At 37.9% G+C, this 21,589-nt stretch overlaps 1 protein-coding gene across 2 annotated transcripts in view; it reads left to right on the forward strand.

Moving 5' to 3' along the window:
• The window catches only part of BIRC6 (baculoviral IAP repeat containing 6), a 178,099-nt gene that overhangs the window by 134,013 nt on the left and 22,497 nt on the right, over positions 1-21,589 (forward strand). For both annotated transcript variants that reach the window (XM_035564936.2, XM_050709359.1), the window contains exon 66: positions 20,734-20,944. In XM_035564936.2, the coding sequence (XP_035420829.1) occupies positions 20,734-20,944 (211 nt within the window). The remainder of the gene's footprint in view (positions 1-20,733; positions 20,945-21,589) is intronic.

A 21,589-nucleotide genomic window follows, 5' to 3' on the forward strand; every position in this document is an offset into this window, starting at 1 on the left:
TTTGGTATAACAGTGTTCCTGTTTCCACACTTATTACACATCAGTGTAGATTTTAAGCCTATATTATAGTGATTTAAAAATAAAACCCTTTTGTCTGTTTTCTGGTCTCGGCTATGAAGAGACATATTGCACAAAACTACAGAAAGCATCACGGGGCTTGCTTGTATGTATTCATATATTTAATTAATCTCTTTCTATGTTCTGATTATTCTCACTGTTTTTCTGCTTATATTTCTTGTGCCTTGCGTGTTTGTTGGCAATAAAATAGTGCTGTCTCGGTTTCCACTATTAGGCTTTCATCTGTTATCAGTGAGAAATTGAATATTGTCTGTCTTCATTTACATAATTTAGCACCCTAGCTGGGCTCACAGATACATTTAGCAGTCATTGTTGCAGTGCCCTTAGCCAGGCACTTTGCTCTGGAATGTTATTGATAATATTGTCAGACTGTTTTGGTTTGTGTTTTTTTTTTTTTGCTTTAAATTTAGAAATCATCCTTACTGTCGCTGGTCTTTGCACTGTGTGCTATGCAATTGATGTTCAAAAATGCCATCAAAGCGTAGTGTAGATGTACACAAAAACAATAACAAATAAATTGAGCACAGTTCCAATAATTCCAAGCAGTGCTAGAATAGATTCTTCTTTTTCCTCCTTCTCCTCTCGCCTTTTTACATCCTCCAGTGTTGTGATGGTAGAGGTCCCCATTTTTCCTGCAAATATCTTCACCAGTATTCTGGCAGCTAGCTAGAAGAAAGAAAGCAAATGGTAAATCTGGTCTGACGAACGTGCAAGCTTTGGTCTTTTTAAATGCAATTCTGTACTTCTTTACAAAATATTTATTATTTCTGTGTTTGTTGAGTTGTATTCATCGTTTGTTTTCTTTATGTATGGACATGTAGGTGTTAGAAGTAATCGTTCTGTAGATGCAGATCAGGTAGAAGTGAAAAATAGCTTGATGCTTCAAGCTAATTAATATGCTTGATTATAAAAGAAATTTAAAATTTGTCTTAGCCAGCTAATTTGTTTCTTTCTGAAACATCAAATAGATGAAAGCAGGTATGTGGGCATTGTCAAATGCTCTGAAATGCCTGGAGAGATGATGTGAATTTTCAGCTGTTAAATATTTCTCTGTCACAGTACAAAACCAGTTGCAAATATTCGTGTCTGCTGCTTCCGAACATGGAAAATATGCCTCTTTAACACAATATCTCAGTCTGTTTTGACCAGTGAGCCATAAGCAGGCAATTGCAGGTGAGGTCTTACCCTTTTACTTGTTTAATAGATCAGCTTTTGGACATCCACGCAACAGTAAACACTAAACAGAAAACGTCTGTCTTTTCAAATATAAAGGTTATTGCTATTACATATGCTTATTACTGCAGTATGCCAAAGGACGGTAGTACTTTCATAGTAGCAAAATACTGTGCAGTTTAAGGACGTCAGATAGATATTTACAGATGCGTGTATGATTTATTACCTTTTTTGTTGCAAAAGTGAGGTTGACAGGTCATCTCTATTACTTAGCTGTTCTTGTACTCTTAATTTACAGTCAAATATCCTCTAGAAATATATCCCATGTAAAATTATGTTGTTTGGCAGCTGAAATGTTCACATTATATATAATTTGCTCTACTGTTTTAGCCTTACTGATCATAAAATTCTAATCTTAAACTAAAATTTGATTGGGCTTTCTACTAGTTCAGATAACTCACGTTTAGTGAAGCTTTGCAATCACATTTTATAGTGCTACAGCGTTTTTCTCTCCTGGCAAACATCTTTAATCATTGATGATAAACCTATTTCTGCTGTGAGTCTAATTAAAGCCACCAGCTCATTATCTCATACCTAGAAAGGTAACAATAAAAAAAAAATGTTTCTTACCCTACATTGCATCAGGAATAAAATGTCATCAGACATGCTTCTTACTCGTAGATTCAGTGGCAAACCAGGCTTTTATCTTCATGAAGGGGCTGCTCTCCTCACTCAGACAGACCAGATAGGAGCATGAACAGTTCCTTGAGGAAGAAGTTTAACGGCAAGGATAATAACGTTACCGAATCTTCCAAATGACTGGCCTTCTGCCTCAGTAATCCACTAATGCCAAGTGTAGTCAAAAACAGAAAAACCCGGTCTGGTAATAGTCCTCACTGTTGACTAATTCTCATTAAAATGAGGATTTTTTTTTTCCTGGATGATGCAAAGCAACGACATGCATGCTGTTTGGTTTTGCCTTAAAAAAAAAAAAAAAAAAAAAAAAAAGGAAAGAAAGAAGAAAAAGAAAAAGAAACAGCTCCTGCTTTATTCAATTGTATTTAGTTATTTATTAAGACTTCAAAAAAACCCACCAGCCTTTGATTTACTCTCAGTGGCAGCCGTCTGAAGAGGCTTCTCACGTTGCCATGCTGTAATTCCGAATGCAGCGTGCTACGTGCAGTCACACTATGTCATTTTAGTCCAGGCTGAGAAGGGCTGAGAAGAAGGAGCCTGTTCCAGTGGCGGCCGTGTAAACGCTGTCACACACCTGCATTCAGAGGCTCTGCAAATAATTCCAAGGTATTCTTCGGAGCATTGCATAACTTAGCCTGACAAATCTGAAGCGAGGAATGACAGCGGCTTTAGTTGCACACTGTGGCGAGCTGTGACATTGATTAAACATGCGCTTGGCACTCGCTGAATAAAGAAGGAGCTACGAGGCACCCTTGCAGACGGCGAGTTGCATAACAATGTGCGCTGGCTCTGCTGGTTCATTGTCAGGCCGGGCACATTTTCATCCTGCAACAGCAGCGAAAGTGTGCGGCGTGCCGAGGAGTGGAGTTAACTGTACTTCGGGGTTTTCTGATGAAGTGCTGCATGACAAATAGTGACATTAAGGCATTCAAGCTGAAACAGTGTTTCTGCCTTTTGTCTTTTTATGCTTTGTTTGACAGGCAATCGTTTCTAAGGGAAATGCTGCTTCTAAGGCTTTCCCTTTTTGTATTCACCACCGAAGAATGCAGGTTGGTGCGTAATTAATGAAGGCACAGACTTGCAGACAAATGCTCCTGTTCTGATTTCATAGGAAGCAGTAACTCAGATTCTTCCTAGGTAAATCAGAGAGGTTTTTTCGCCTGTGCCATTGCAGAGGGAGGGGGAATCTCTCTTCTTCCCAATCTCTACAGAGGATAAACCACATTTCTAATCACCTCTGCAGGTAGCTGTGCTTCGAATGATTTTATTCAGTCACTTTGTTCTATGAAGGCTAATAATACAATGTGTTTTTCTTGAAACAGCGCATAGTTTCTTGATATGAAAGAAAATACGTTTTAACTATATTGAAAAGCCTACTTGAAAAAAGCCTTTGCAAAATCAACCACTTCAAAGTTCCAAAGCTCAAAAAAGCTTATGCGTATGAAAAATCATAATTACATTGAATTCAACCAGTATGAATGTAACTGGAAACCTCAATCACTTTCCAGAACAGCATATTTTAGAAATTAAAAAGCATTGTTTGAAATTCAGTTTTCAATAATCTTTGTGAGCTTTTATAGAAATCAAAAGAGGGGAAAATCATTGCTTTTAAATGCTTCCAAATTCAAATTAATTTATTCACATATTAAATATTTTTATCATTTTTCTGAAGTGTTCGAGTACACTCATTTTCTTGGTTTCTTAGTGCTAGGCAAAAGTTCACACTTTACATGTGTGTTATGTTAATGTTAAGTACCGTGTTCGAAGTACCGTGCATGGTATGGTACTGGTACTTGATTTGCCCCTTATCCTGAGTTTAGTATTGCCTCAGTGAAACTGTTTGACTCTAGATGAAAGGTTTGAAGTATTAGTTTCAATCTCTCCAGCAGAGCTTCCTTAAAATATATTCTAGTATGTATATATCGGCTTTCCTTTTTAAGCTTTATTCTGAAAGTCTGCTGCAGCTTCAGTTGTTCCTGGAATTGTTTCCTGTCGAAGTTTCTTGAACGTATTTCTGTATTCTTTTAGATCCATTTAGAGATTGAAAGATGAGGAAAATTTCACCTGTGTATTCTGACCGTTCATGTTGCTGAAAGCACCTAACTAATCAAATATTTAAGCCATTACACCGTATTAACTCTCACATGTTAAAAACCAAACCCATTGTGAAAGGAGAGAAACTGTGCAATGTGCAACTTTTATTTAAAGATTAATGATCTACTTGGAAGGTAGGAATCTGTCACCTTGTCAATTTAATACGACTTGTTTTAAAGGATTCAAGGTCAGCAGAAGAATTTTGTGCAATATTGTCAAACGTAAATGGTGACAACAAAGTAAATTCAGCAGCTGCACTGCCAAAAAACAGCTAATTAAGACATATCTACAGAGAGCAGCAAAAGACTCACAAAGTATTTCTTGGCCTGGTTTTTGCCATGGTTGAGCTCTCATACCAGTCTTCCGTTTAAAGAGTTGTGATGCAGCTGACACTTCAGGGGCTGCACAAACCCAGGGAAACAAATCTCTCTAGGCTCCCCCTGCAAGCAGTCGAGGGGGAGTGACAGCTCCTGCACAATGATTCAGATCCAGCATTTGCCTGGACCTTGGTTTGATGGCCCGTCCGTCCTTCCTTTGTATTGAGGTGCATGTCTGTGCAGAAATGCCATGGTTTGGAGAACAGACCCAGCCAAAAATAGTTCAACAGCACAGCACAGTAAGAGGAATGGGGCAGTAGCTGCCTCAGTTGTCAGTGCTGTCAAAGAGTTGCTGTTTCAAGGGGAAAAAAGAAGTAGAAAAAAGTGTCAGTGCTAATGTTTCTTAATTACAGGAACCTTGAGGAGTTCATCTGTATGGGGTGAAAGCTGGTATTTAAAAATAATTTGCTTATAGCTACAATGCATCTTCAATGGGAAGAGAAAATTTCACATGGGATTTTTCACGTGGACTCAAGTGAGTAATACAGGCTTGATTTGAAAAGGCCTTGATTTATGCATCGTATTTGATTGTATCTGGAAGATTGGGGAGATATTTTACGTAAAGTAGCATTAGAGTCAGTACATCTTATGTGAGTCAGTAATAAAAGCACCTGTTTTGGGCTGAACATTAAATTACATACTAATTGGGTTTGGTATCCAGAAATATACTAAATTGAATTGTTATTTCCATTTAGGCAAAGCTTTAAAGCACTTGGTAAGACTTTGGCATCTAATTTATGTAGCATCCCAGAGCAGAGCAAATTCTGTTGATTAGAGGTCATTCTGTTCATTACTGCTGATGTTTGAGCATTTGTATTGCATGGAAATAGACCTCAGGCAATACAAATGTATGTCATATTCTAAAGATATTCATACTACAAGAGGGGGTTGCCAGGCCGTCGTGTAAAGACTCAGTGGTATAGATTCAGTGGTTTATGGTCTTGGACTTCAGATGATCATTATCCTGCTATACACTACTGCTGTGGGTAATGTGTTACACCCATAACATCACACTTACAAAAGAAACAAGAAGTCTTAACCAAGGTATAATTTTTTTTTTTCCTCATGCATTTTTATGGATTAATACAATTTTCATTTTCATGTACTCTAAGATAATCCTGTATGCTATATCTTCATTAAAAATGCATATTTTGAGTCACATATTGTTTGCCCTTACAGAGAGCAAATGCTCTGTAAAAGATTGCTAATTATAGCAGAACGTAAAGAAAAATTTGAAGGAGAAAATGGAAAGAAAAAAATTAAAAAAACGTCTAGACTTAAAAATCTATTCGGGTTAGGAAGCTGTAACAAAATCCAAAAGATCATTCGTACGTTATTTATCCATGAAGTTTGTTTTCTCTTGTAGTTGTTCCATGTTTTCCCTAAGATGCAGGAAAACGCTTGAAATGCAGTAGCAAATGCATCCTGTAGGTAGTGCATTGTGGTTTTCTTCTGTGAGGACCTCCATGAACTCCATAAGCAGTTATGAGATCTGACACTTTTTCGGTTTAAATTGCAGAACAACAGAGCAAAGTTGTGTCTGTTGGGAGATGCAATAATTCAGATGAACTGGTTAGCCTAACATGAGCTAGAAGGGGATATCCATGCCACTTCATCCTCCCTCCTTAGGTTTTTGGGGGTTTTGTTTTTTTAATTCTCATGAGAACTACCCACAGCTACTGTCGTGTGTTTTTTTTATTTATTTTGTGGGAGTTCCTAGCTTATTTTTTTATGATGTAGGTGACGAGCAATGCCTTTGAGTCAGCAGTGATGGATGGTGCGGTTAGTTTGAGACGGTTTTCCAAGTCTTTATTTACCCTGTTGAGAAAAAAAGAACTCAGATCCTGCGTCTGTAGCAGTGCAAGTTGCTTTTAGATTCGTTATTGTTCTCATTCACGGCTCTTTCGTGTGTTTCCTCTTACCACTGATTGGATGATGTTTACACTTCACCTATGCATCTACATCTTGTAATAATTTTCCTTCTGACTGAGGAACTTCAATGACTTTTTTTTTTTCTGAGCTTGTAACTTAGTTACTGATTGAGAATATCCTTGGAAAAATACAAAATTCTCTCAGAGCTAACTACATAAATTATTCTAGTTTGTTCCCACATATCAGTCTTCACTCACCTGAAACTTGCTTGTTGCAATCTCTCACACTTGCTTTAAAATAGTTCTATATTAAGAAATTAATTAAAGCTTTATAAATGCCACCCAGAGTAGTTTGACCCTGGGAGTAATACCACTTCTTCTGCCACAGCCTTTTTTGACACCAACTTCTCTTAGCAGCAGTCAAGTTCAACCGCTGCTTTGCTGTCCGTGGATATGGTCAGAATGCATACCAGTATTTTATCAAGTGGTAAGTTTGCTAGCTCAGCCAGCCTGCATTTGGAGGGTGTCGAGTGATATGTCCTATATTGGGTTGGGGGGAACTATTTTAATCGCTCTCTTGATGAATGGAAACAACTCAGGAGTCAGTGACTGATGAATGCTGCTAAGGGGTAGAGGTGAGGGTTTCAGCCCCAGGTGTGGTCTGGATGTGGTGGAAAGGAATGATGGAGCAAAGACAAGGTTTTTTGTTGTTGTTTCTTGTCTCACATAGGACATCAGGCATCTTCATTTTTATCTTTGCTTATATCAAAAAGAATCTCTTATATGGGTGTTGTACCTTTAAAAAGTGATTAGTTAATTTTAAGATGCTTCAATGATGATTCAGTGCTGTTCTTTGCAGCTCCAGAGTTTTTTTTGTCAAAAGTATTGGGGACTGTTTCTTCAAATTGGTTTGAGTGTAGGCTGCATGCTTCAGGAGGATAATTAAGGCTTTCAAGTACCAAATTTTTGAGCTGTCATGTTTATAAATTTTGTTGTGTTAGAGGAATCTGTTAAGTGAATATTGGGCCCTTCTCATGGGCAAGCCAGGAGAGCAGTGAGAACTGATCCTAGTCCAGCTCTTGGAGAACAACAGTACCAAAACAAATTCCTCTTTCTCCAAAGGCCTTAAAGCGTCTCCCCTGGTGAGTAAGAACAAATCTTGTCCGTATGAGTTTCCAGATGACTGCTCTTTTTAAAAAACAAACAAAAAAGAAATCTGGAAGATACCACCAATCACAGCACCTCTTGCTACATCTCTTTCCTCTGATTTTTCATCCTTACTTGTAAATGGTTTTGGAACAAGACCATGATATTCTCCTCATGAAATCTCTTATTTTCTGTTGCAAAAGAATATGAACATATGTTTACTGTCTTTTAAAAGCACTTAAGGTATCAGGTTATTTTGTAGTAGATAGTGCTTTTGGAGTAGAACTTCATGAACAGATATTTTTGAAAATATCAAAACTGATTATTCACTTGAATGCTTAATAATACCCAATATTTATGAAAGAAACAATTGTAAAGTTGTGCTTCTCACTCAACTGTGTTGCAGAACGTTATTGTAATTTATAGGGAGTCATTAAGAAGTATGTATCAAAACATGGTATCGAGAATTAAAGATGTAACTGTTATGAGGAACAGTGCATCCTGGCTTTCATTTCTAATTAGGTACTGGATTGTGTGGCAAATAAGGCGCTTAGTTGTTTAAAGATTATATCTTACTAGCTCCAAAGAGCTAATGATTTTTTTTTTCCAAGAAATTATTATTTAGCAAAGCTCACTGAGCGATTGTAACTTTTACTTCAATCTTTATCTGTTCCTGTACTGCACGTTGTTGTAGATTGCTTTTGAACATCAGACCATTACCTGGAGAGCTCTGCACTGATTTACACAGCTGCTGATGACTTCTGCAGCTGTAAATGTGGAACATACTTCAAACTAACTTGCAACCTCTGGCCCCGCTCACTAGATCACAGTGAACTAAAGTACATGTTAGATTTTTCCATAAGGAAGGGAGTATTGTGGGCAGGATGGTTGAAAACTTAACAGCTGAGAGATAGAAGGGGTTAAGGCAGGATTTCAGTGGGGCTTCTCACATCACACCTTGTTCTTTCTGCTTTTTGCCTATCCATTTGCTGCCTAATTTCTGTGAAGTATTTTTCAGAAAAACAGTTCTCTGGAATTGTTTTGTTTTGTTTTGTTTTTTTTCTGTTTGTTTTTGTGTGCCTTAAATCACAGAGTTTTTTCCAAATGACTTAAGTTCCTGAAGGTTCTTTACAGGACAATCCTGATAGCATAAGTAAACAAGGTTGCTCTCTCATCTGGAGACCAATATGAAGTTCTGGACCTCTGTGGTTACAGGATAGTATGATTGTTTTGAAGCACGAGCAACAGACTACTTATGGATCTGTATCTGTCTGCCAAGAACCTGTAATTTTTTTTATATCCCCTTTGGATCTGCTTAAACATTACTCTTCTGGTACTAATGTGAGGTATATTTTTCTGGCAGACCTTGATGCCTTGCACTCTGCTGTGCAATATGTTTTATGTAAAAGGAAACTAAATTGTGGTGTTTGCCTTTCAAAGATGAGTTATCTTTTTTAATAAGCTTCCTTGATAGAAGGATGTGTAGAAGCTAACAAATCATACTTGTGATGCAGCTGGTGTTCATTTCATTACTGAAGTTAGTTTCTGTACTTTTGTTTTGGGTTATTCACTTGAGAAATAAAAGGTAGGGGCTGTTGTGTTCAAAAGTATTTGGTTTTGGCTGTAAGTGTTCCATGAAATTCTCTCTTCACTAGCTTGTGATATCTGTTTAATTTACAAAAACTGATACAGGTCACTGATGAGACTGTTCAAGGGATACGGCAGTAGAGTTTCTGCCTTGTTTAAAGTGGAGGGAGTCTATCCTTAAGTTTTCCTGGTCCATTTTATCTCACTGCTAAGGCCCATGAGTGTTTCATCCAGCAGTTCCTTTTTTCACTTCATTAATTGAAAGCCAAAACTGCTTTATAGGAGGTCTGTATATCCCTGCCTATAGGAGAAGACTGGGAGCCTCTAACTACTAAATGTTTTCCCTCAGCACTGTAATTGGTAAAGACATTTGACAGGACATTTAAAATTTGAGGTACCACATTGCATCTTTCAAGGTTTCCATAGTAACTATTATTGGGGCTACCATTTTTTCTTATTTTACTTCAGTCAGACTGTACATCTCCAATGGTTTCATTTAGACTTGGTAAATGTGGCTGGGAGTATGAGTGCTGGCTGTCTGGAATAGATTGCTCTGCCGTCTGCCACGTGCTGCCAACACATTCACTGATTTTTACTGGAGGCATTAAGAATTAAGATGCCTTTCATCACCTACAGCCTCAGTGCTTTTTTGAAAAGAGACTATTGCATCAGAGGACTACGACATCACACTAGGTGTCCTGTAGTTCCATATAATATTGCAGAAATGTTGGAGCCACTTCCTTCCTTCAGTTTCATTCTCCTGTCCTGTTCCTTATTGCTAAAGGCACCATAAGTGCTTACTGGGCCATGAGTGTCTTATTGGTATGCACAAGAGACTCCCCAAAGGACAGTAAATAATGCATTTTCAAAGTTTTTTTTGTCTTTTTCTATATTAGTGGCTTAATCAATCATGTAGCATAACTGAACAAGATTTCTTTCTGTTCATGTACTGAGCAGCTTGCCATGGTTAGTTTTAGATATTTTACTTCATCTTTCCTGAGAAAGAGTTGGCTGTACTCAAAGGGCAGATTTTTAACAGTTCAGAGGCACGTGGCTCAGCATGCATTTGAAGAGAAACGTAGTGCAACACTGGGAGCTGGCTTTCATTTCAGCAGCTGAAAGTCTCATTTGTTTGGTGAAGCGATAGGTCTTGATTATTCCAGGCAGTAAGTCTCACTGTCACATCTGTCCTTTGTGTGTAGTCTCGTTTTCTCTCCTCTTTTTAAAAACAAAATGTTATAAGCATATCTGGCATTTCCTATATTCATATGCAGGCACTGTCATAGTACCTCCTTTCTTAATCTGAGTGTATTTGTAGTATTGAGTGGAGGTCACAGGAAGCATCTCTGTAATTGAAGCAGTTAGTCTAGAAAACGAGTTCATCTACGATAGCTTACTTCAACACACACACTCTGGGTTTTTAATAGTGCTCATATCTTCTTGTCCTCTCTGAGGACAACCTGAAGCTAGTATTCTTTATTAACAAAAGCATATGTTGTTGTTTTTTTTTTTTGAGTTAGGGGATGATTCACAAAGGCTCTTGCCATCATGGCCAAGTGAAATGGATATTTAAGGCAGAATAAGGCAGTCTCCTTGCTGTCACCCGAAGGCATGATCTGGTAGGTATGCCCAATCGTACAGAAAGTTTGCCGTGAAGCACGGTAACTGCACCTCACCCCATTCCCATGGGAATGTTGGTATCCTCTGCTGATGGTCTAGTAGTTTGAAGAGAAGACGTGAGTCTTGGCCTTTTTCCATCTGCTGAAGTAATGTCTTTAAAAACGAAAAAAAAAAGTAGTAATGCTTCACTATCTAATTTTGAATTTCCATGTTGATTTCTGCAGCATGTGCTATGAAATGGCAGATTTCCATTTAATTTTCAATTCCCATCTTATCCTAAAATACTAGTGACTGTTTTATGGTCTGGAAGGGGTAACAGTCAGACTGAGGACCATTTCAAGGTGGCTGCTTGCCCACTTGTCTTGCCAAAAATAGTGAAATCACTATTCCTTCTCCCAGTGCAGGGATGATGAAAGCCAGATTAACTTCCTCAAAAATCATGCTTTATGTTGTCAGACCAGTAATACCTTTCCTTTCATCTCTGTGGAGCGCCTGCACTTGAGAATTAGCTTCAGCACTTGAGAATTAACTTCAGTTATCTTGCTTAACTTAATGGTTTATGATTTAGGAATTCAAAAGGGGGGAAGCATGTATTTTGTGCTCTGGTAACAGACTTGCAATGTGCCATCTGAGCTTGCAGCAAATGAATGGGCCAACAAATACAGTTACTGTGTTAAGTGCAAGAATTTGATCACATCAGAGCTCAAACAGGCTTAACATGGGGTGACTTTTATTGATTTTTATTTATTTACTTAGTTATTTGTCAAGAAAGTTTCAGTCCACAGGCTATTTGTTTAAGTCAGGTAATTTCTCTGAGGAAAAATGTTTTTCTTACCTCCTTGGTTAAGTGGAAAATTAATTTTATGCTTTTAGCTTACCTCTAGTATTAGATTTATTTCATTATGTCTACTTCAAATATAAATTATTGGTCTTTTTTATCTTATTAAATGCCATAGCAAAGAGGTGTATTAATAATGGAGGTTTTTTCATCCTCTACCAGGAAAAAAACCTTTATTCTTAAGCACTCACTGATTGCCCTTATATATATTTCCTTCTATGTTTTTCTTTTGTTATCACTGATTTTATATCCTCGTGTATATTTGTTGGATAATCTAAAGCTATTCTGCAGCTTTATGTTGATGCTTCCTTATACTTGTTTTCTAGATTTGGATGCAAACGTCATTTTGTTAGAGCTTTATCCTTTACTTGCTTTTCTTCGTATTTTGTTGGTTTTAAAGAACTGATATTGGGTAAATCCAGTGATCTTTGGGAGGGGAGATTTTTGGAAGCTAGAGTGTTGGATCCAGTGGCAGGAGGAGTTTCCTCTGCAGCACTTTGGTTAAATCCCTTCTACACTGATGCTTGCTGCACCATTTAAAAACAAAGCAAGCAAACAGAAAATGAAAGCCAAAACAAAATTGAATGTGGAATGTTTCAATTTTAGTTTTCATTAATTATTCTTACGTGGTAATATGTTTCCTGCTACCCATGTTAGATGGCTCTGTAGCCCCCAAGAAACATCCCTTCACTGACTGACTGCCTTTTTAAGACTATTTGAAGTATTAATGGCAGAGAGGAGTATCGCTAATGGGTTCCATTATCTGGGATTTGAGTGTGGCATGGAAGTTGTAATATCTGCAATTCTGTGGATAACGCATGGTTTTAGTAGTCGCTTATGCTTTAAAAGCTGAGATTCTCTTTTATATCTTTCATATCAGTGGGGTTTCTTTTTCCCGCTCCTTTCAAAACACAGGAAATTGTCTGTTTACTCAGCTGTACGCACTGGCTTCATGAAATAATAGCTCGTGCTTCTGGCAAAGGTGGTGTTTTGTGTTTTTTTTCTGGGTTCATGAATGTATTTATGGCAAGTTTTTAAGTGAGTAACATTGTTCAACTTCACTAGTAAACAAAACTTTCCTGAAAATACTTATTTTTAAAGCATATTTGATTTTGGTGAAAAGTTAAGTGAAACAGAAATAGTTAAGAGCAATGGTCTGCTCCCTTGAGCAGCGTTCCTGCACTAACTCGAGATGACTGACCGACTTGGGCAATGCATTTTGTCTCTGTAATTGAAATACACTGTTTCCTTTTTCTGCTGCAGTTAACATGTTGGGTTTTCCACATTTCCTAGAAGAAGCTTACAAGAGCAGCAGTGCCAAGATAGCCCACGTTTGTTAGCCTGTTATTTTTATCACCATTAAGGGACAATGAGAGTTGCCTACGGGGGAATTACAGGAGTGGGGCTAACATACCAGTGTCGCCCTGCTATTCCTGCTGCGTGGCCAGGGCTTGTGTCACCTCGTTTAGTCCTCGGTGCGCTGTTCTTACATGACTTTACCCACTTACTTTTGAACCTGTAACAATATTTGATGCCACAGCATTTAGTGCTAAGCTCTTCCAAAGCTCAACAGCAATGCGTTGTGTAATGCATCCTGCTGCTCTTTCACAATTCGCAGTCTTCTAATGGCATGCCTAGTCCTTTTAATGCACCCATCAGCCCTATTCATGTTGTTTTGGTTTTTTTACTAATAATTTAGAAAAACTTTATCATACACTTCATTAGTCACTGAGGCTGCCAAGTCTTCATTTGTTTCATTTTACATGGCGCAGAAGCTCGATTGTTCAGTCGCCTCTCATCCCATTGCCAGTTCTGTCCTGTCTTTTTGAGACAAGGGAAAAAGCACACGGTGTGGAAGTCATACTATTGATTGAGTGCAGTCCCAATAAGTAATTTCTAATTTCTCTTTCCATTTTCTGACATTTGATTTTTTTTTTTTTTTTTTTTTGCACTGCTAATGAGCTTGGTGCTGACACTATGGGAGCAAGGACTTAGGGCTGGATCAGAATAAGAATAGTAATCATAATCAACCTGGAGCCTGACATTGCACATGCTGGGAGGCACACACACACCCACCCCCTTCTTGCATTGTTTTACCCTGCTCTGGCACAGGGTTTCAAACTCAGTAGCTGTGAGCAGGCTTCCAAAATGAGGTTTAACCCCTCCTCCTATTGCAGAAAGACTAGTCTTTTCTGAAGCCTTTTTTAATATGTATAATCAAAAATGGTACCGTGAAAATGTTTGTGTCATTCCCATAATGAAAAGTGAAGAAAAAGTCAGGCTAATTAAATGATTACAAGATGACAATATTTAGAAAACTTTGGTTTTATTTTTGCCCTAAGGCTAATGATTTCTTAAAGATCTCTGATTTTGAAGCATTCTGTAGGCAATCCTTTTTTTCTATGAAAATGGAGCAGAACATAGGGTGCTAATTAGGCCTATTATAAAAGATGCTTGCCCCGGGTTGATTGTGAAACAGAAAATCAAGAGGCAGTAGAGCATGATGCATTTGGAACTGACACTATCGCCTGCAGCATGGACTGCATTCATAGATCATATGTTTGAGAAGATGCAGTGAAGGGGGCTGAGGGACGCCTGCACTTGTAAAATATTTAGAAAGAGGAGGAAGAAGAGAGGGGCCCTGTTGGAAACACCGTGTCTCACACGGACGCTTGGCAGTACCTGTGGCCACAAGGCTGTGTCTGAAGGTTTTAATTAAAAATACAAAATTAGTGTTTCTTTTGTGTGGCATTTTTGAGCAGTGGTGTTTTTTGCTACTGAAAGTCTTTAATAGGAGAATGAAATCCCAAAATCTTCCATTTAATCACAGCTGTGGTTTTTAAGTTTGAATAACATACTGTAGCATCAAAAATACATCCTCACTAATTACTAAGCATATTTTAGGAATGGTATAAAATTGACAGAACTTTAACAGCTATTTGTAAATGATTTGGAGGTTAAAAAATCAGTGGCAGGTGTGTGTTGTACTGCAGTCATGATCTTAACATTGGACTTAAAGATAGTAATAAGTGGAGTGGTAATGAGAATGTCTTATCTACTTTTAGCTTTTTAAATTTATGAGACCAGTGTCTTTTAAACTTTACTACTATAAAAATAAAAGATTCTTGGAATACAAAGGTATTTTCTTGTTTTTGTTTTTGCAGGGGAGGTTCAGTTACACTGTAGAAAATTTTCAGCATTTTTGTATGATGTAAATAGATGAGTTGCTCTACATAACTGTTAGTGGTTTTCTTTCACATTACTTAAAATAGATGCAGGATTTGACAAATACTAAAAAAAAAAAAAAAAAAAAAAACAACACACTTCATCTTTCTAGGCAGATATCAAGTCTAATTGAAAAAGGAGAAAAGTAGATCCAAACCAAACCAGGAAATAAAACTTAGAGGAGTTTCTTGGATCACTGGAAACTCTGCCCCATGCAAGAAGCAAACGTCTTCGCATGGGAGATGAGTGTTATTGCAGAATCAGAATTCAAATTTATCTTGGATTATAGAAATCAATTTGTTAAAGTTTTAAACTGTTTTTCCCCTCTTCTGATCTATTAAATGTGAGCCATACTTGTAACCATTTGCAGGAATTTTTAAGTTTAACTTTACATTTCTTGTTTCTAGATTGTGCATTCTCTATAGAATGCCTTTTTCTTTTCAGTGGTTTCCTTTTAAATGTGCATTCATGACCATGCCTCTCATGTCTGCATGGCAGAGCTCTTCAAGAACACAAAAGAAATGGCTGTAAATTGGAAGGAGTTTTCCAGTGGTGCCTTCTGTGGCTGCTACCAGCACACCCTTGTTTCCTTCAACAAAGGCAGAAAGGCAGTCGTGTGCTTTGTTCAAAAGTAAAAGAAACTGCACATACAAAAAGTAGTTTGAGAAAGTCATACTTTTGAGGGTCTTGATTGAAATTCAAGACAAGTCCTGAAATGCAGCAAGTCGAGTAAATGAGAATTGAAGTACAGAGGATGGATTAAGAACAGCTATGTGCAAATTCCTTCATAGTACAAAAGCCAGGATCATACCTATCTGTCAGTGTGCGATTTACAACTGGTTTGGGGTTGTTTGTTTTTTTTCAAGTGGCTGTCCTTTTTCTCAAGTGTTTGTTTTGCCTCATGCAAACGTGATGTTTGCAAGCACTTCAGGATAGGAATTCCTAGTTGAGTCGTGGTAAGAATCACAGCGGGAATGCCTTCACATTAGAAGCAAGTAAAGCAGAACTTTTCATCATTTTCCTAGAAATTATTCTTCTCCATTGGTTTCTTCAGTCTGCTGTAAAGTGTGAAGATTTTTCGATGTAGTGGATATGCTATATTAATGGTTTCCTTTATTTTAAGATAAATGTTTATTCTTTGTGTTATGTTTTAAATGTCCATTCCAATGGAAATAAGTATTATAATCTTATTCATACCCAGTTAAGTTGTACTGAGGATGTTAAATGAATTGCAGAAAAATTTATTGCTGCTCAGTATTATCTATTTAATGGGCCATTAGGCCTGGCTATTCTTTGTTTGAATATTGTATAATATTAAAAGAAAGCAAATGCATTAGACTCACTTGGGGCATTATCTTGTTACAGATATTTATGCCATTTAAGGCAATACTTTGATCCTATGAAACTACCTGCTCTCATGTGCTTTTTTATATACCAAAGCTATAATTGCATATGAATAGGCTTTTTAAAAAACAGATCTGCATTGGTGATGAATAAATAGATGTGTGGAAAGCAATCAAAATGTTTTCCGAGATCACAGCTAATGTTTGAACCTGGATCAGTTATTCTTCAGGGGCAACTAGACTGTGGTGGAACTTCTCAAAAATGTGATAGGTGCCGTAGTATCTCATGACCTTTGTGCATTTGTGAAAGTCTGCAGCTTTCAAAAGGACCTTATCCCTCTGAAGCATGAGGTGCTTTCCAGATATCTGCCATCCCTACCTGCCTTAGTAAGTAGCACTGACCTGACTGAGATTTCTGCTTTTCCGAAATGCAACAAACAAAAGCAAGTTTAGACCTGAGATGCTTTTTCGGTGTGAATTGAGAGTATAGATCACAACATCATAGAACAGCTGAGGTTGGCAGGGCCCTCTGGAGGCACCTGGTCCAAGCCCTGCTCAAGCAGGGACACGCAGAGCAGGCTGCCCAGGACCATGTACAGGCTGCTTTTGAAGATCTCCCACATGAAGGAGATCTCTGAGGAGGAGATCTCCAGTCTCCTCAGGTGCATACTGCCTATTGTCCAGAAAAGCTATAGTGAATTTATTGCTAATTATCAAGGACAATAAAACATTGGTTTTTGGACATGTCTGTCATTTCTGCAATTAATAGGACAACCTCGGTAATAAAGATGCTGCTGTCAGTTCCCTTTACATCTGCTATTTGTGGCACCACTGTGAGTCCAACCTCCAAGAGCGCTGCTGTCATCACCTCATGATCCACCTTGTGGTGGTGTTGCAGTGCTGCTCTCTAAAGAAATCTCCCTTCCTCTGTTCTGGTGTAAACATGCGGCTTGGTTCTAGGTCTTGCACGTTCCTCAGCAGCTCACAGCCATGTGGAGCCAGAGACCGCAGACAGCACCGAGGTGGGCAGAAGCGAAAGGGTGCGCAGTTTTGTGTGTGTGTGCCCAGCATCCCGGCAGGTCTGGCTGTACTCGGTGCGGGAGCTGAGGGCGCCGTACAGGCTGCCGTTCAGAACAGATATTTGTCATTATTCAGTAACAGTTTTGACTTCGGGATAGAAGAGTCCTGGATAACGTATCCATCTGTCATTTATTGCAAAGCCAGGAATTCAGATCTCCTGTTTCCATTATCTTAGGAATGCTGTGTATTGGCAGTTTGGTCTGCTTATGGATATGCCTATATAAATCAAACGATGTTAGTACCTTCTTATACAACTTAAGTACCCGTATAAAAATAATTCTGACATATTTAAGATGTGCTAATACTATTCGAATTATAGCATTTCTGTAAGGAAAATTACTTGTTTTTATTTAGTGATGAAAGTCCAACACAGGAAGGTACTTTATTTAATATGAACGAAATGTTATCCTCCACTTGCATTGCCCAATTCAGTAAGGCAGAGAAAAAGTTGAGTGTATTCCCGAGGTATAGCATTCTTCAAAGAAAACAGTGTTTTTAGCATTTAGCATTTAACCTTTAGCATTTGTTCTTCTTTGATGTTTATGTTTGCTTAAAATTCAAATGGCTGTGGTCACAGTTGGTGAGATAGCTGTATGTAAGGACAGTAGTCTAAAGGTTCTGTTGCTTCTGTTTGATGGAAATAGGATTATATTTTATAGTTTTCTCCATGTTACTAGTATTTTGATGTGGTTCTTTCAAAGGACTTCATTACGGGATCTCAATAACTTTTGTTATAAAAATATTTTATTTATATTTCTGAAATGCACTCTCCAAATACGTACCTAATGCTATCTAAAGGGAATTACGTGTGTGATAAAAGCCCAACTAACTAAATTTGCTGCAAGCCCTAAAAGCAGTAAAGGTGATGCTGGAGTCTGGGTGCTGCAGGACTTGCTGAGCCCTAATGTCGGGCCGGTGCCATCCTGTGGCAAGGCAGGAGGAGGTGAGCACGTTAGCGAACAGCAGCGCTGGGCCAGGCAAACACTTGGCAAAACAGCAACACGGAATCCCAGGGGCTTAAGCGTAAGGATTTAAAGACCGAGTGCTACCCAGTCTGGATTATCTAATTACAAGGAAGCGTAGAGATTTTAAAAAATGCTTGAGTCTTCTATTTCAGAAAACAGAGACGTATCTGCAGAAAACATATACTGTAGTCAGTCTGGCGTTCGCTTTCAATTGAAAGTAAAGTAGGTACAAGGAGTAGATGAACTGCTAAATAAAGATAGTAAACAGAAGTTTGCCAATTTTCAGCTCTCTACAGTGAGTTTTACACTTAGCCAGATATCCAGTCTTAAGAGAGAGATGTTTTTTCTCCTCTTTTTGGCTTTAGACTGGGGGCTAGGGGAAATTCTAGAAAAGAATTTCTAGAATTTGTTTGTTTTGGACAAGCATACTTTCATGGGTCATAATCTTTAATAAGTACAATAAAAGCCTTGGAAAAAAGTAATGCAAGACATGATATGAAGGAGCTGAGTTAGAAGAGTCTAAATTGCAGCTTGTTTAAAAAAAAAAAAAAGACAATTTAAGGTTAAAAAAAAAAAAAAGGTTTCAATTAAGAAAGGTTTCGGCTTTTGGGGAACAACTACCAAGTGGATGCATTTCGTTTGTTCCACAAGGGAACAATTGCAAAGCAACGTGTGTTAGCTGAATCTGCTAAAAGCCTAAATTCTCTCCTGCTTTTCTGGAAAACATTTCCATTTTAAAGTCACGCCAGTTCGGTTTCCCTCACAACTACTTTTGAATGTAACTAGCCTTTCAGCAAAGGAGGAAAGGGCAAGCACTGACGGATTTGAGATGATCTATTCTGACCTCATGAAAACTTCTTGGTTAAATTAAAGGAAGAAAGAAAGCTTTCCAGGCATCAGGTGCACCAGCTCGTCTCAGACCTGTTCACCTCGGGCCTGTTCCTGCTTCTTTTATGGACATTTTACACATTGTGGGGATTTTTCTGTGGGCAGTCGAGGTTCACTAGAGAATAGGCACTGAGCATAAGGAATGAATGTGTGTGCAGCCATACATGTCTTACGGCTAATAAAATGTAAGAATTGACAGATAAGAATCTGATTTTCTTAAATGCCTATGTTTAAGTTCCATGAAGGTTGATTTAAATATACGGCATATTTCAGCACAGGATATTTTTAGAGCCGTGATACCAGACCTGATAAATTAATGCTTTGTTTTGGTAAATTTCTTTGTAGTCAACACAAAAAAATATCTCCCCAGTTGAGAGTTTGTGCTGTTTTAATAGTTTCAAAATACCAATAGCAAACTGTAGATCAAAGAAGAGAGAGAAAACCTTAAAAGCTGGATCAACTTGCGTGTTGAATTGCGGTTGGCTATTTACCCTGTCCCGTCGTGCTGTATTTAGAGCTAAGGGATTGGTAATGGGACATGAAAGTTTGTGATATGCTTTAGCTTGGAGGGTGAGATGTGCTAAATGAAACATTAAAGAGTTCTTCTGTGCTTCATTCTGTCCTAATGTGAGTTGTCAGTTAATTTTTTTATTTTTTTTTCTGGAAAAAGCTGAAATGTATTTTATCAAACTCAGTCATTTGTAAATACTTTGAACTAGAGCAATGGCTTTTTTTTCTGCAGTTAGGTTAAAAATAGTGTGTCCTAGGGACAGAGGAAGCACCTGTGTTAAAGTATCTGCGTATTGCTACATTTTCAGGATTTCTATTAATGATATAAAGCCAGTTGAAATGACATCCATTACATACTTGTCCAAGCAAGTGGAAAAGAAAAATAAACAATGTGGTGGTAGAGGATCCATTAGAATCATGTGTGTCTCTGCGTGCCTGTCCTAGAGGTGATATCTGTAGTGTGTCCCCAGTTACTTCTGTGATGCATATACCTCATGCTGAGCAGTGCCAAGACAGTGAACTCTGCCTACCTTATATATCTTCTTACTCATCTTTACTGGCTTGTGCTTCATATGTACGCAGATAAAATAGGCATGTTTTTCAAAACCTTTGCACACTCTGAAAATGCATGACAGTTTTTAAGATACTTTCTCCATTGAAAGGAGAAAAGCTAGACCTCTTAGAAGATAACTTCATTTATTTCATGACCATAAGTATTCCTGCAGTAATGCAGACAAATTTTCCCAAAGGAGAGAAGGTAATTATAAATAAAATTGATGATATTTAAGTCTGTCTTTATTAATGCTTACGCTATTAGAATACCAAATGATACACTGCTACGCCATATGGCTTTTCACTTTGTCTTTGATTAAAAGGTTAGAATTTTTCCCCCCGTAGATGTTTGTTTGGCATTTCAGCATACACCTTGAGCCAGGATTGTATATTAAGCTCCTAGAAATGAATACAGAATGTGGTAATCCTGTTGTGTACCATGTTAGCACTTCTTCTTTCGTCCTTTTGTGTCTTTTGCTAACCTTTGTTTTCCAGGTATCTTATCCAGTTCATTCTGGACAAGTCCATTAAAACATAATTTTCAAATGGTTATTATAAAGTACCATGTTTTATAATTGTCAATAATATTTTAATAATTATTAAAATCTAGCTTTTCTGTTTTTTAAAAAAAAATCTAGTGGAAGGACTATCTTCAATTTGAGTAATTTATGTAAACTGTTTTTCTCTTAGTCTTGGATATGGCCCGACATGTGCCCCTCTACCGCGCACTGCTAGAATTACTCCGTGCTATTGCGTCTTGCACATCGATGGTGCCGTTACTGCTTCCTCTGTCTGGAGAAAACAGTGAAGAGGAGGAGGAACAGCTGGAGTCACAAGCTTCTGTTGGGACCTTGTTGGCTAAAATGAAGACCTGTGTAGATACCTATACCAACCGATTGAGGTAATCATTTTCATCATCCCTAACCCTCCCTTGGCTGTATTTTATAATTAATGTGTTAAGAATATAGAAGTGAAAGAAGATTCAGTTCTGTATATTTTATACGTATAGTCCTGCAGTCCAGAGTGAGAACATACCATATACTTGATCTAGATTTGTTTAATATGCATATTTTCTGTTTTATTATGCTACTTACTCATAATAATTTTTTGCTGATCAGAAAGAGGAGTGCTGCTCAAGAATCTGGGAGCTTCAAATCTTTCTAAAACTTCTTTCCTTCTTCAGAGAAGTATATCTCTTGTTTGCAGGACTCTATTTCCTGAGGTCAGTCTGAAAGCAGGCGCGTTCCTTGGAAGCACTTACACATGCCCATTCTGTAAAGAATGGAACTGGGGAGGGTGAAACCAAATGGTAGCTTTTACCAGGTTTCTTTTATATGCTACTATGCTGCTTTATCCATTGATAAAGCTTCCTCAATGGATTCTCCATCAGAGGCTGACTGGTTAGTAGAGGAGCCTTTTGGGTTTTCTCATGAAGTAAAAGATTCAGTTGTTATTTGTAGCGAGAAACCTAACTGCATAGAGACAGTTGAAGATTTTTGACTAGTGATATTGATTGGTGCTAAGCCTGTTTGTACACATGGCGACT

This window comes from Cygnus atratus, chromosome 3 (genome assembly GCF_013377495.2).
Source record: "Cygnus atratus isolate AKBS03 ecotype Queensland, Australia chromosome 3, CAtr_DNAZoo_HiC_assembly, whole genome shotgun sequence".
Classification (NCBI taxonomy): domain Eukaryota; kingdom Metazoa; phylum Chordata; class Aves; order Anseriformes; family Anatidae; genus Cygnus; species Cygnus atratus.